Source organism: Patella vulgata, chromosome 1 (assembly GCF_932274485.2).
Source record: "Patella vulgata chromosome 1, xgPatVulg1.2, whole genome shotgun sequence".
In the NCBI taxonomy this organism is placed as follows: domain Eukaryota; kingdom Metazoa; phylum Mollusca; class Gastropoda; family Patellidae; genus Patella; species Patella vulgata.
This window is the reverse complement of record NC_065879.2, coordinates 36,752,690-36,769,230: the sequence shown is the minus strand read 5'-3', so window position 1 is coordinate 36,769,230 and position 16,541 is coordinate 36,752,690. Positions and strand designations below refer to the sequence as shown.

At 31.3% G+C, this 16,541-nt stretch overlaps 1 protein-coding gene across 1 annotated transcript; it reads right to left on the bottom strand.

Moving 5' to 3' along the window:
- Nucleotides 1-1,917: 1,917 nt before the first annotated feature.
- LOC126832142 (uncharacterized) lies at nucleotides 1,918-15,819 on the bottom strand. Its single transcript, XM_050562844.2, has 5 exons — nucleotides 15,368-15,819; nucleotides 11,810-11,949; nucleotides 11,086-11,220; nucleotides 9,934-10,021; nucleotides 1,918-9,593 (listed from the first exon to the last, which is right to left on the bottom strand). Exons 1-5 carry the CDS (start codon nucleotides 15,432-15,434, stop codon nucleotides 9,286-9,288), a joined length of 738 nt encoding a protein of 245 aa, XP_050418801.1. The 5' UTR covers nucleotides 15,435-15,819; the 3' UTR covers nucleotides 1,918-9,285.
- Between the last annotated feature and the right edge of the window lie 722 nt (nucleotides 15,820-16,541).

Below are 16,541 nucleotides of genomic sequence, written 5' to 3'. Positions count from 1 at the left end.
AGCCATCAGCCAGTTTTGTCCATTTCTGGTAGTTTCAATTGGTAGGTTCACAAGATGATCTGGTACGAAGACAATAATAATACTACAGTTGCAGTTCGTATCTCATTCTCCACCAACAAGTACAATCACTGAATGAATCATAGACCGTCTATGATTCATTCAGTGATTGTACTTGGTAGCAAAATTGTGTTTCAACCCAATTGATCTATCCTTTAAACATACATTATGCAAGAGCTAAATCTGCCTATTGCAGGTCTTGTTAATTAGACATTAATTAACTTGTCCAGACCATGATCAACTCTCCATGTCATCGCTAGCCTGCGATATTTACTGGATTAGGATCCGATTTGCTGCTCAATTTTCATTCATGATTAAATCATAAAATGGATATTCGAGACTATTTTTTTTTTTATCGTACTGACTTTTGTAATGATGATCGAGGCTAGGCAAAAATTCAATGGCTAAATTCTCGGTTCAGAGTGGATCAATTTGACTGAAATTTTCAGCAAATTCCCTTTACATTATCTAGATTTTAACTATTATAAACTACTATAGTGAGAACAGCCAGCTCTTTATTTAATCTCGAATAATATATCTTTAATTAGTGCATGTTTACTGTCGTGAGAAAATGGCACCAAAGCCAATTTGAATAACCTTTATTAACAACCCCGAAAAAAAACAGTTATTCAGATCTGATAAAATGAATATAAATATTGGTGACTTTCATTTCAAAGCACACCACCTATTTAATAGCAACATGGTATTGACTAATTTCTACTAATCTCTCCTACTAAATGAACCCAATCTTGGTTCCGTTTTTATGTTGGTTAAGATGTGTTTTTTTCAATCTACGTACTGGTTCGACTGAATTCAATAGATACATGTAAGTGCTTATAAATAAGTCTATTCCGGGTTTTCTATTGTGAAAATTATTCAATAATAATCTTAACACTCTTTTTCATCTAAATCCTTGACAGAAACAAACCAATTAAAGTTAGGTTTCCTGGTAATTACATCCAATCACGCGAACCTTTCATTATCATTCATACATCGCAGCAATTGTGGCAGACGGCATTGAGGTGTATTTCCCGCCCTTTTGTGCTGAAATACGGTTGATATATGATTTGGTTTAGGTTCCTATATATCACATCATGATTAATGGGTGTCAAAAAAGAAAAAAACGTAGAAATCTATAAACCTTCGACTTTGGTCAGATATAAACCAATACGTATATCCCCGCAAATACCACTACTTATTCAAGTCCATAATTGATAGAGGGGAAATAGACTGAGGGTATGTGAAACCACGGGGCAGACTTGTGAGGGGAACTGTACTGAGCTTTGGGGGATACAGTTATTGTATTTTAAAAATATGATCATCAATTGCTATGAGGCAGTGTATTAAAGCGTGCATTGTTCCCACTATTAACAGTGAACAACTTGTCATGTCATTATTTCGTTTAGTAATAAAATCACACTATATATATGAGAGAGAGAGAGAGAGAGAGAGAGAGAGAGAGAGAGAGAAATGGGGTTTAACGTCCACTCGACACAATCTACGTCATTTTGGGACTAATACATGGTTCATTTGTATTTCAATAATTTGCTTGCGCGTAGTGGTCTTTAGCAGTGGGAGGAAACCGGAGGGCCCGGAGAAAGCCCACGAGGTTGGACAGGCCGAGGAGACCCTACAGCAGTTGACTCAATGACAGACCTTATGATACAGCGGCACATGCTAACCATTCGGCCATCCAACTGACATATTTGTTTGTGTTCCCCAATAATTTGCAATGGATCTGATTTTAATCATCTTTAGCATGTCCCAAAAAACAAAATTTTTGGGCTTCGCTCCCTTGCTATAAGATACACCAACTTTAGCTGCTGTCTAGGACCCTGTATATAACATTAAATCACAATCTTTACAAAAACTGTTTTATTATTGTTTAAAATGATCTGTTCATGTCAAAGTTAAATATAGAATATAGTTGACATATAATAATTTATATACAAATTCTTTCATTATTTTGATATGATTAATTATATTTGTGCTTCTCATAAACAGGTAACAGAATTACAGATGCACACACCCAAATATTACTTTGGGTGGCTACAGGGCAAAAAACAAAAAAATAAATTTGATAAAAACTTCCTGATATGGTCAAAAACAAGATGTGTTGTGTGTACCATCCAAGCAGATTCCTTCAGAAAATACTAGAGAAATTGTTAATATAAAAGACAATTTAATCCTGTAAATCCCAATAAAATGTTCCGACCAAACATCTGATAGCCTTACAGAGAAGCTGAAACAATTTTTTTAAAAAAATGATCAGCAAAGTATACAAGTAAAACAGATTAAATTAAATTTCAGAAACTTCTCACTGATTATATATATACTTATCTACATGCAGTGTATATGAATATATATATATATATATATATTGGACATAATTTTACTTTAAATCATCATAAATTACAAACTCAACCCATATATCCATTGGTAATTATTTATGTCCATTTCATTCTATTTCATAAGCATTTCTAATTAGCTACCTGAATATTACTTAATAACAAACAACACCCTTTAATGATTGTAATTTAGCTATGTTATATGATATTTAAAGCAGTCTAAAATGGCTTATAACAATAAAATTATAAGAATTTGTGGTAATTCCTAACTAGCACACTAAAGTAGGCAGTTGGTCAGTTGGCGAATTTGGCCTACCACAGTAATTTGGTTTAATTAAGATTTTGCTCATAATGAACTAGGGATATGTACAAAGGTGGATAAATCACACATATATAAACAATTCTTTTAAAGAAGAAGTGCCAAATAAATAATCTCTTACAATTTGCTTTTCTTCCATGTACATTTATCTGAGATGATATTATAGTTTATAGGACCTTTAATTCATTTAAATATTTAAAGACAGGTTGTCAGACAATGAACATACACCCACAGCAGCTTAGTCATCCAAGCAATCCATAAATAAGGTTGTTGCATTGTGATTCTTATGGTAAAATATCATCGGTCAATTGAAAATAAAAATCTATGACTTAAATCAAGTGCAATAACTCCAGTAGTCCATATGCATATAGTTTTCAAACAGACTGGATGATAAATTTTGTTACTAGAGCATTCACAAGATTCTACAAAGGAAGAAAGATTTATAGCTGTAATTAATAAACACTGTAGAAATTCCATATCCAATAGTCTCAATAATCTGTATGATGCATATAAATTTCAAGCTGATCATATGATAACTGATATTGTAAGAGTGTTCGCAAGATTCTAATGGTAAAGGACACTAACTCTGGAAGACAGATAGATAGAGGCAAAGACAACATACATCCAGAAAATTGAGGGCATATATAAACTGAGCTCTATTAATGACCAATCATATGGTGTAATTCTTTATGCTAAAAGCTAAAATATCTATATTTACTCAAATGGCACAAATATCATCTAGGACAGAACTCTCTTTGGTGTAAGAAGGCTTAGTTTCACAGACATTTTGTTATTTGCATAAAATAGAATGTGACAGATTTCAAACTGACTAAAAAAGAAACTGTTTAATTACACTGAATTCAAGTAATATCATTTACTGATGAATCTATGTCTCCCTGATTTAAATATCATACACCCAGTGACCCAGTTACAGTCTATTTAAAAATAAACAAACAGCTGACCACTGTGGTAAATTGTGGCAAAGCATAATATTTTGCTAGGATACTGGGTGGTATAGCGGTTATATCCATTTCATATAAACTAGTCTGATAAATTTAACTAGAATGAGGTATTGCCTTTATCTTAGCTGCAACCAAAGGCACATTATTTATAGTGATCTTTAAAAAAAATAAATGTAGGCACTTCCACTTTAAATTCATGATTTCTTTTAGGTAACTAATATACCCACTCTAAAATCATAAAATATAATATTTTCTACATAATATAGATAGTTTATATGATAAAAAATAATTACACATATATTGTAAATTCAATCATTCACCATCATACCACACTAATAATACTCTATCATACACTGTCATACAATCATACACATGTGTATAAGAATATAATATATATATTTATATCAAACATAAATTTATTATCATTATTAATACTGGAAGCACTTAAAAAACAAAACAAAAGGCACCTTTTATTTCACAGTTATTACTCTCTTTACAACCTTTCCATATTTTTAATCAACTTTCATAATTATTAATTTGGAATGTATATTGAAACTTTGAGAAAAATGTTATTTTGCATATATGGCACCAAATTAGAAGAGTGTGAGTGTTAGCCATCTTTCTTTTTTCTTATATGATTTTACACTGCACATACATTAATCATACTAATAGTAGTTCTACTTTCTGGGAACAACAAGGTTATTTCCCTTTAAAAGGCCATACTGCTTCCCCACACCTTTCTTAATATATTTGTTATAAAATATCAAACAAAACTATTATTGACAAAATGGCAGGTTGTAAAAAAAACGTAGATAAGAGCTGTTATAAAAGTTAAAATTAATTTGGCAATCACATTTTATTTCTTTGTTCTAGGTAAATTTTCCCCTTTTATATAAATTTCAGTCTATAAAATAATTAAAAGTTGTTCATATGGCTAATTCATTTTATATATTATAAACTATATACAACAATAATATGGCATGTCTAATTCACAAAAGATTTTGGGGGGCTTATTAACAAGAAATTTAATCTCATAAAATCATTACTACTGGTTGCCATTGTGAATAAACTTTCTTAATATTCTGACTTTTGAATTACAATCCATTTTAATAATTTTGTACATCCAAAGACAAAGCCAGAATTGAGATATAATCAATTTTGTGTTCCCCTGTCAACACGGTAACCCAATAATTCAGTTAAAATTAGTAAACAAGCCGACTTCTGCTTAATATTTTGCAGTGAAAATGAAATCGAAATAACATCTGTCAGCACAATTTAATACTTTATTTTGGCCTAAATCAAAGGTGTAAACTTTCATGAATAACATTTTAAAAATTTCACTTTTTCTTCTACAAATTCTCAAAGTAAAATATGTAATTTAAAACATTATCACTTGGGTTATTTTGCCATCCCAGTCATAAAATTGTCTGATGCCATTGTGTAAAAAGAAATAGTATTGAGCAAATGTTTTATTTATTATCTTGTTTGATTACGTTCAAGATATATTTATAGGCAAACTTATGGAGTATAGACACTGCCACCCAGCAATAATTTGATGTAATATTAAAAAGTTCAAAATTAGCAATAATTTTGTGAGTAATAATTATATGCTCTATTATAAAGATAAAACAAAATCCTAATTCCCCATTGTCTTAGTATCATTTGAGCACAATGCCTTTTATTTTTATGTAATATAAATAATGGAATATTTTCTTTAAAAATATAACATAATATAGAATTTGCACCAATAATCATAATAAGAGACATATATAAATATAGTATAAGACATCTTGCATAATATATAGTCCTATGATGGAATGACAACAGTACAATGCCATAATGGAATGAATATTCTACTAATTTGACCAGTGGCATATCTGCGGAAAATATCTCCTATGGCAAGCACGGGAATTGCTCTCCTGTCTTAACATCTGACATCCATTTTGGTGGGTTTTTTTTAGATAACTTTACCATTAAATAAGCTCATAAATACAAGTCAATTTTGTAAAGCTTTCAACTAAAAAATCATGGCACAAAAATAAAGGTTACAATTTCACCTTCCTTGCTTTCACAAAATGCAAATTGGTCTATCTATGATGTGGTCAAAGTAAGTTTTTTCAGTTTCTAGACTACTTCCCTAGCTTACGAAGGAGAAATTGTCTTACTGCCAGTACATCTCAGTGGCAGCCCTTCAAGTAACACCAAGGGCACGTGCCATACCTGCAAAACTTTATAAACATGTTGGGCTATTCTTAAACAGTGTACAATTGCTGTGACCATACCACTGTAAAATGGGCATAAAAAAAATACATTCACAGGATTGATGTTGGTTCAGAAAAACAACTGACCATCCAATTGAACTCACATTAATAATTACAAATCTACATACATGTATAATTACATATGAATATATGGCAAGCATGAAATTAAACAGCTATTTTCGTTACTTGGATGTCCAATTAACTTTATGATGCTATGATAATTGAGCTTTTGGCTGTTGTTGACATATTAATTCAATGTAATTTAATGACACATAGGTAATATGAATAAAACGTCTAAAAGACATAATTTAATCTAAAACGTCTAAAAGACATAATTTGATCTAAAACGTCTAAAAGACATAATTTGATCTAAAAAAAAGAAGACAAAATCCAATCTTTGACAGTTGATTATATGAACAAGTTATGGAGCATGTTCACAGCTGATTATGTAAACAACAAGATATGAGCATGTTCACAGCTGATTATATGAACAAAGTATGGAGTATGTTCACAGCTGATTATATAAACAAGGTATGGAGCATGTTCACAGATGATTATATGAACAAGGTATGGAGCATGTTCATAGTTGATTACATGAACAAGGTATGGAGCATGTTCACAGCTGATTTTTTTTATATGAACAAGGTATGGTGCATGTTCACAGGATAAACTGAAAAGTTCTCTATAGAGTGGCATAAGTATTGTCGACAAATTTTCTTGCATCTAGTTCGTGCATAAACAGGGTTAATATATATATGATGATATCTGTTATAATGATAATGAGAATATTATATTTACCCTGTACAATAGTTTTTAACAAATACAGTACAGCCATATTCTATATACCTCATGTTCTCACATAATAGACCGATGAAATTTTACTATATGTGTACAACTAACATACAAATGACATCACATAACATAGTGTCGATCATTGGCTCAATAGCTTGTGGAATGTTTACATAACTTGAACTGGTTCATCAGAATGGTGCCTTTTACTCATTTACACTAAATAGGAAATATTCTTTATCAAGATATACTTGAAACACCTTTATTTATTTTTCTATTACTTCCCAAAAATATTCTAGAATTTAATTTGCAGACGGAAAAAAGTTAATATTGCGTGCTCTTTAACCTGCACTGATGTCATCCCTTATCAGTGACTGTACTCACTGCTGATTGGTGTGATAATATGAAACTAAAAAATAATCAGACTTGATCTGTCAAACAAAAAAAAAATTAATTGTACAATGTCTGCCCCATCATTAATCAACCCAATTAAACTTTTATTTTGACTTATGTGTTTTTCGATGTTTAAATTTTTTTTTTAACTAAATGTATAAAGAAACTGTCTTTTGTATTCAATAGTTTGCAGGAAATTGGTCTACCATAAACATAGGGCATGTAAAATATGACTGTACCTTATACTATATAAAAATTCAATAATTAACAATATAAGAACTCATTAACAGTTCAACATTTCAGCAGCTAACACCACAATATATATCTGCTCCATTTAAACTTTCACATCCGTCTTCATTAGCCCAGGTTAGAGGCAGAAGAGTAGGACCTTAAACCCCATTTCATTTCATTTCTTTAAACTTTCACATGTCATTTAGACAGTTTTTCATAGCCTGTTAGTTATAATTATATGTATGTATCAAGCATCAAATAGATAGATATTTTATTTCAACAGCCATTCAGATTGTAGATGCTGCAAAACAAATCTGTACATTTTGCTAGTATCATTAATAAGTTTCCAAACCGACATCATCAGTAGTATTTGAATAACCATACCGGTAATCTTGCAATAGCGAGCTTGTCACGTTTATCAGATGACTCATAATTACATACACATATAAATAATAGGCTTAATTTTTTATTTGTGTTAGTGAAGTATATCACTAGTATATGAGATAACAGCTGTATTACGTATAGATTGGAAGTCTCTACTTTTAAAACTCACATAATATACCTTCTTTGATTTGTTTTTAAAATGTTCACATTTGTTCCATCATATAGATATATCCCATTAAAATCATTTGTGTTTTAATACCTTGCAGAAAAAATACAATTATGTTAAAATTACTCTACACGTAAGCTCTAAAACATTTTTTTATAAGTTGTGGGCCAAAAGAAGTTAATTCAATTTAATATTAAAGATGAATTATGTTAGACCTAAATCTGCCTATTGCATGTCTTTTTTCTGGCTTCAAATGTTATATAAATTATTATTTAAACATTTATTCGGTGACAAGCCCTTAATCAACTCTCTATACCATCGTATGGTTTGACATTAATTGGATTAGACCATTGGAAAATCATGACTTTACTATCGTAGCAATGACAATCGAGACTAATCTATTTTTTTTTTCAAAACTTCAAACATACATAACTTCATTCAGAATAAAGTAATTTGACTGAAATCTTCAGTATATTCATTTTCGATTATTTATTTTTAAACTATTATAGCGAGAATAGTCATCCCTTTATCTAAATCTTACATAATGCACCTTTAGTATCATGCAGAAAAAAGACATTTATGTTAAGATTACTGTACAGGTAAGCTCTAAAATTTGATTGTAAGTTGTGGCCCAAAAGAAGTTAATTAAATGCAAATTGAATATCACTGTAAGTCTAGAGAGGTACTACAATAGCCCCACATCATTATGTTATATTTATAGCACGGCTTTCATGAGTTTAACAGGTTTAACCAGAGGCCGTAGGCCGAGGGGTTAAACCTGTTAATGAATGAGAGGCTTGCTCTAAATTACTTGTAACATTGACACCTGCTCAACATGCTTGTTGTTATTGCACAGAAAACCCACCCCACTTCTCTATATGATTTCTACTAAAACTAGTGTAAACCAGCAAAAGTGTGCAATAACATTGAACATGTCTAGTTATTGCACGGTTAAGCTCCACCCAATCTACTAAAAGGAAATCAATCTGCTTATTCAACGAAAAGAACTAAGGAAGATTTCCCATCCATGTTACAAAGTTAAATATACCATGAGTACTTTCATTTAAATATTCAAAAGCCCACAACTTTGAATTTGTCTGTTGTACCTGCCCAGGTGGTAAATGCAATTCAGCATTAATTTTTTACAATTTGACATCAGATCTTTAAAATTTCACATGAATATCTCTAACAAGCCCATGAATTTAAACTAGAAATATAATAATAAAACATTGAATCAACAAATATATTTAGTGATTAATTACAGCATTTAATTAAAAAAATCATAAACTTTCTAATAAAAAAAACCAACAACTGTGACTGAAAAAAACAGACAGACACATAAATTCCAAGTTCTATGTTTTTGATTTAATCTCATTTAAACTGGCAGACTATTACTGCTGCCTTCTGCATGCCCATTGGATAAAACTAAAGTAACAAGACCTGATGATAAATTCTGATTGGTGGAGGATTGATTTGCTGATTGAGCATTGAATCGTACAGTGGCTGGTTGACAAGTGCTACAGTCTGGATCACAAGGTGATTCTATATTTTCCACTAAAACTTGATTCTGCCGTTCTTGTACTCTACGCCTGTGCCGATAGTATAATAATATAACTAAGAGAATACCAGCTATAATTAATAGAGCTATTAAACAACCAACAGCTATCTGACCAGCCTTGTTAACTGAAATATAAAACAAAGCAACATGAAAAAAACAACATTTAATTTTATTTTATATATATATTTTTATCAAATTAAAGTTGATCAAGCCAGTTCAAATTATCAATACCAGAAATGTTTTATAAATATTTCAGTTACGAAAGAAGTCCAAGTTTAACATAGGTCCAACAAACTGCCACTTGAGTTAGTCGATTATTTCCCTTACACTGTTATATAAAAAGCTATCTTGTCAAATTCCAACCAGATAATATCTCATTTTATTGATACTCTCACATACTCTAATTGTAATGTGTGGACCTGACAAATAAATATTAACAGAGGAATTAACAAAAGAAAAGCTTACTCCCTGTACAGTCTTCTAGGGCTGTCAAATGCACCTTTTCATCAATAAAATTTGAGACTTTTTGCTGATTTTCAACCATAAAATGAGCCTGAAATACAAATATATTTTATTAGATACACATAGAAAATATTAGAAAATCAAAATATACTTTACACTATTAAAGGGCACCCCAAATTAGTTATAAAAAAATAATTTAGGTTTTTATTTATCATGTTGTATCATGTTTGTGCAAAATAAATCTATCATACGGACATACAAATTGCATTTGTGCAAGTGTGACATACAATGACCAGATAATGCCTCCTTTTCACTGTTGTTGCAAGGGCCTAGGGTCGAGTCGATACAGTTCATTTTCGATACGATACATATTGACGAAACATATACAGCAATCCGATACACAATGTGTATCGCGATATCACGAATTATGCCCAAAATAGTCTTAAACTACATTTTGATAACTAAAACTCTGCCTTACACAGACAGTGTGTTATTATAATTTTGATTAAAACCTTTGATTTATTTTTGCCGGACATCGTGGCAGATGATAACAGTATAGCACTTGGGACTAAACGCATATCGAGGTCATGTAGCTATAGTTAACCAGATATCAAAAATATCTGAATATCAAATCACATGGTGAAGAAAACAAACTGTGAAACTGGTATTATTTCTGTTTCGTTATTATAGAAATAATGTTTTAATTTGCGTTATGACAATTTAATAGTTTTCTTGGATTAATTAAGTAAAACTACGAAGTACAGTAAGTGATTACTGAACAGGTAACAGAAGTAGAAGCACTTATCCAGCTTAAGTTTAAGACCAGTTTGTTTACATCAAGTTACCAAGGAAGATCCACGCACAGTACAAACTGTTTGCAACAAAGATTGAGATGGTGAAGCAAATAAATTAATAATTCAATAGTTATTTAGAACCTACGAGCATATTAATAAGTTTCCTGGTCTTTCTTAACTGAAGTGCATATTTTCTCAATGATATGGCGATACAGCTATATTTCGTATCGACACAAATATCTCCGGAATGTATCGATACATATTGTTGTATCGATATATCAACACAACCCTACATGTGACCCAGTGACATTTTCAGTCAGGGGCCCCATGCAAGCTTCACACAGCCCTGATGTGTACTCACAGTAACTTGGATATTTTGATCATTATCAAACGATAAGAGAACTTCCAACTGTGTCTCTTTATCAAAACCTGCTATAAGCTGAGTATCAGTAGCATCAGAAAATGTATGAGTCCAATCTACTGGTGGTGTATCACTCTACAAATATATTACAAATATACAGTAATGATATAAAAACACTTGAAAATCTTATGGGTTAAAATACACTGCATTGTGAAATGGTAAAAACAAATTTAAATTTGATCTTTAGTAATTTTCTGTACATTTTGCACAACAATTTTGCAAATGATAAAGCTGTTGATCATCATCTGAGAGATTTTAAATCCTTTGCAAACTACAATATTGTGAAAAGGTGAATATATAAAATGAATTTAGTATTTACAAAGATATGGTGCATGTAATATATTCGGCATCATTCAGCATCCTCTGTAGATGATATAAACAAATCAGTGCCACCTGATAGGGTAGACTATTTTGATGGGCCTCTTTCTAAACCGATAGAATTCATCGATTCAAAAACAAACTACTTGCTTCATTAACTTTAATACAGGGATGTTTAAATTAGGAGACATGTTTAATTCCTGTCGTTCAACAATATTCAATAAGACATGTTACCTCTTAATCTTATTAGGGTGGCTACCAGGATGACTAATTTACATTTGTATAAAAATATATGCAAACTTTAATGATGTAATCTGGTAGAAATTCAATAAATGAAGATCCTTACCAAAACAGAGAATGTGACATCAATAGGATCATTACATTCATTTACAGAAGCCTTGATATTCACCATAGATACACCATCTAATTTATATAAACAGTCTGCATTATATTTATAGAAATGACAAATCTGATTCTCATTTGTTGCTGAAATAAAACAAAAAAATCAGAATCAGATATCAATATTTATTAAAAACAGTCAATCAGCACAGCAAGGTCTCTAACCATAAAGTTGCATGTTTGATTCCCAGGTTTGCTCCAAATCCTTTAAATGTCATTGAATAAGACACTTGATTTTATCCTTATGAAGCTTGGGTACTTACTTGTACAATAATACAAGCTAAACTTAAAGGAGAATTTCAGTCATTGCAGATTTTAACATACACTTGTCCCATAATTGTTACAAAGTAACACTTTCAAAAATAGATCATTTATATTTATCACTTAGACATAAAAATTTAGGTCATTTAGGGATTAAAATTATACTATCCTATCATGCTCTATGAACATGATATTTTATGAATCAGTGTATGGTCAACATCATTTACACAGAAATTTTGTCATTAACCTATATATTTGCAATAGTTTTGTCTAATGCCTGTAGTTGAAATAAAAAATGATATTATTCGAAGTAGCAAATAAGGGAGTATAACTGAGATCTTTGGGAATCACTAGAAAAAATGTTTACTAATATACTCTTCAAAAAAAAGTAGGGGATATTGAAATGCAAATACCTATGCAGGTTGTGATATGATAAATAGTCATGGACACTTTACATGCTTTGAGAGTAGGTTCACAGATGAAGACCTTATCGCCCCAACAGAACCACTGAGCTGCATGTGCGACACGCAATAGAGCCATACATGTGGGAGGGGTTCTTGTCAAATTTGACACTTCAAGGAAGGGTTGCTGAAAACTGACGCTTGCCGGTTTATCCTATCCATGTTTGATTTCGTATCGGTTCTTGCATAAGATTTACTGTTTAGTGTATCTTTGCTTTAGTGTGTTACGTTTAATTTGATCAGGAGACGTGTTCATCGACATCAACGGACAACACTGCAAGAGTAGTGGGTCAGATTGCCCCAAATCGTAATTGGACGGTTGATTAGGAGCATGCCACGACGAATAGCTGAATGTCTGAGGATTGGTGGAGCAATTACTCATTATTTTGACAAAAATCAAAAACGTCCATTTTCACTTTTGACAGTATATATCTTTGCGAGTGAAATGGGGCCGCCAGATAAGCCGCCCATATGAACTGTTTATGTTCATGTGTAGGCAATTGGCCTGTTATTAACACACACTGGTTCCTCTAATAAAAACAGCAGTGCATTTCCGCAGTTTTGTATTGTTTATGAATATCCCCTACTTTTTTTGAAGAGTATACAATTTGCCTTCGTTTGACAACAGTTACATTGTCGGTGTTCAAATTAGATTGGATGCCAAATTTAATCCAGATACTTTATTGATATTCTGCCATGGCTCTGGAAAATTTCAATAAGTTGAAATAGAATTTAACTGATTAGAAAAATATTCAGTAATGGTCAATGCCCACCTAATAAAATGACCTCAATGACAATGTTAGAAATAGGAACAATACACATAGTTTCAACGAATGCGAGCTGATTCGTAACCTGGCTGTTTCGTACTTAGTTCATCTGTACCTCACATGAGCCGTTTCGTACCTTGGTTAATTCCAAGAGATCAAGAGAACTTTTGCATGCACTTAAGCTTAACCCTTCTCCTTTTGCACCCGGGATTGGGACTGGCAGAATGAGTTCAATAATCAACACCAGATTAAATATTTTTCAATGTTTTTTTTAACCGCTTTAACAATCACCTATCAATTATCGTCAATAATCACAACTCACTCAGCAGAATGGGTTCAAATTCAATAATCAACACCAGATTAAATATTTTTCAATCGTTTTTTAAACTGCTTTAACAATCGCCGATCAATTATCATCAATGATCACAACTCACTCATCAGAATGGGTTCAATAATCAAAACCAGATTAAAAACAACAAAAAGCAGGTAGCAGTGTTTGATTTTTTTTTAATCGTTTATTATTTCGATTTATTTAAAAAAAAAAATGGTTTATTTCATTTTATTTCAACAATTTGAGGTACAAATCATGTGTGTGTTCTAATTCTGGTTCGGCAGCCATTTCTATATATTTCGCGTAGCAGTTGGATATATCTAAATGTTTAATTATTATTCACCTTTATTTCATTCTTTCAACTTATTTCCATTTCTTTCAACTTATTTCAATTTCTTTCAACTTATAACTTATTTCAATTTCTTTCAACTTATTTCAATTTCTTTCAACTTATTTCAATTTCTTTCAACTTATTTCAAAACTTATTTCAAAACTTATTTCAAAATTTCTTTCAAAATTTCTTTCAAAATTTCTTTCAATTTCTTTCAAAATTTCTTTCAATTTCTTTCAAAATTTATTTCAATTTCTTTCAACTTATTTCAATTTCTTTCAACTTATTTCAAAACTTATTTCAAAACTTATTTCAACTTATTTCAAAATTTATTTTAATTTCTTTCAACTTATTTCAATTTCTTTCAACTTATTTCAATTTCTTTCAACTTATTTCAATTTCTTTCAACTTATTTCAATTTCTTTCAACAACATATAGGAAAAGGTACGAATCAATTTGAGGTAAGATACCAGGTACTATATAATGAACTAAGTATGAAACAGCCAGGTTACGAAAACTGCCTGCACCTGTTTTGAAGTGAATGGCAGTTTTGCTGACCCATGTCCACCTCAATTCAATTTCTTTCAACTTATTTCAATTTATTTCAACAACATATAGGAAAAGGTACGAATCAATTTGAGGTAAGATACCAGGTACTATATAATGAACTAAGTATGAAACAGCCAGGTTACGAAAACTGCCTGCACCTGTTTTGAAGTGAATGGCAGTTTTGCTGACCCATGTCCACCTCAGCACATCATGACACAACTGCATGAAAAACGGCAGAAATTTAACACAAAGCAAATAAAAACAATTCTATGCCAGTGCAGTATTCACACCTCTGGTTTTAGCCAATCACTGCAAACCATTATCTTTTTATGTGTTGATTAAGAATATAAACCAAACAGAATGAAGAACTGTTTTGAAAAATACTTGATGAATACTTGGCAAACAAAAATATTCAAATTATAAATTTCAAACAACATTTTCTGCCTTAGTTCCCATGGCCATGCAGGCAGTTGATTGTGGATATAGGTAAAAAAAACAAAAACAAAAAAAAACAAACATGAAGTTCTTATCTTTGCTCATTGATTGACATTAGCTCTGAAGTGTTTAAACATTTTTCAGCAGGATATCTTTTCTACGTCTTAAGGTTTTTAATGGCTAATTTTTCTCAGAATCTAAGAAGGGGCTATAACACAGCTCAGCCTAATTTCCTTTGCTTTCTAATGAGATTTACATACATGTAGACCTACTGTGCATTAAGTCAAACTATCATGTCTCTGGTTTCTATTTCTTAAATTATTACACAGACCAATAATTGTAAATGATGACATCTCAGTTAATATATTACCTTTAGTGTTTAACACCTCCGACATCACTACAATTAATACTAGGTCAAACCAAATATGACACACCATTTTTCCATCTAATAGCTATTTACATCAACTTCCTTAAATTTGGAATTACTATGTTTTGGCAGTCAGTAAACATGAAATGGTGTATCCATCAAGAATGCTTAATTGCGTAAAGCGAAAAAATTTATATGACGGAAGTTCTGACTATTGACTATGGATAAAAAAAAAAGTGCAAATTTGTAATTCCGTGACACCTATCTGACCATATCTTCGGTGAAAGTGTCAATTTTCTCAAATCTATTGCTGGTTTAGATTAAAATGGACAACACATGAGTGTTTTGACCATCTCAGATACATTATTATGATGAAAAAAGTGTTAAAATTCACAAAAACAAAATGATTAAACAATTGGAGAAAAGATCAAGCACTTGTTGACAAACATGGCTGTTTCTCCTCTTGCGAACTGAAGATCGTCACAGGGGAAGTAACTCTAATTATTTGGAAGGCGTCGAGAAAAATGTTCATGAGAATTCGTCTTAAGTTCATTTACTTTGATTAAACACATTTAAATCAATATCGTGTTGCTGTTTAAAGGTTAATACAGAATGAAACATACTAAATATGTTAAAAATATTTTGGTCCAAACATTACTTAAATCAATCAATTGTATGTTTAGAATGTGTTTTAAATAAGTGAAGTAATAATAATTATGCTATCTTCTTCGTACAGGCCATCCCATTCTTCGTGAAGTTTTTAAAAACTCGGATAGGATTATTAAAAAATAATAATAATAATTGAAAGAATTCGCCCTGTTCTGTCACAGGCACTTGAAGGGATTAAAATAAAACTTAGTCAAGCAGTAGTAAGAAGTTTTATTTTAATCCCTTCAAGTGCCTGTGTGTTCTGTCTATACTAGAATAAATTCATAAACGGTGGAAACCGCGGAGAAAAGATTGTTCATGTTTTTCTTTTGATTTACCATATAGTTTTCATTGCGAAACACTCGTTTATTGTATTGCAGCGTAGAGAGAGAGAGAAATGGGGTTTAACGTCCAGTCGACACAAACTAGGTCATTTTGGGACTAACATATGGTTTAATTTTCTTTCAATAATTCGCTTGTGCGTAGGGGTCTTTAGCAGTGGGAGGAAACATGAGGACCCGGAGAAAAC

What these genes read in the sequence shown, in the direction of transcription:
- LOC126832142 (XM_050562844.2), bottom strand. Translation starts at nt 15,434, where the DNA reads ATGGTGTGTCATATTTGGTTTGACCTAGTATTAATTGTAGTGATGTCG. An exon ending in GGAGGTGTTAAACACTAAAG is followed by an intron (nt 11,950 to 15,367) that starts GTAATATATTAA and finishes GTTTTATTTCAG; the next exon opens with CAACAAATGAGAATCAGATT. An exon ending in ATGTCACATTCTCTGTTTTG is followed by an intron (nt 11,221 to 11,809) that starts GTAAGGATCTTC and finishes ATATATTTGTAG; the next exon opens with AGTGATACACCACCAGTAGA.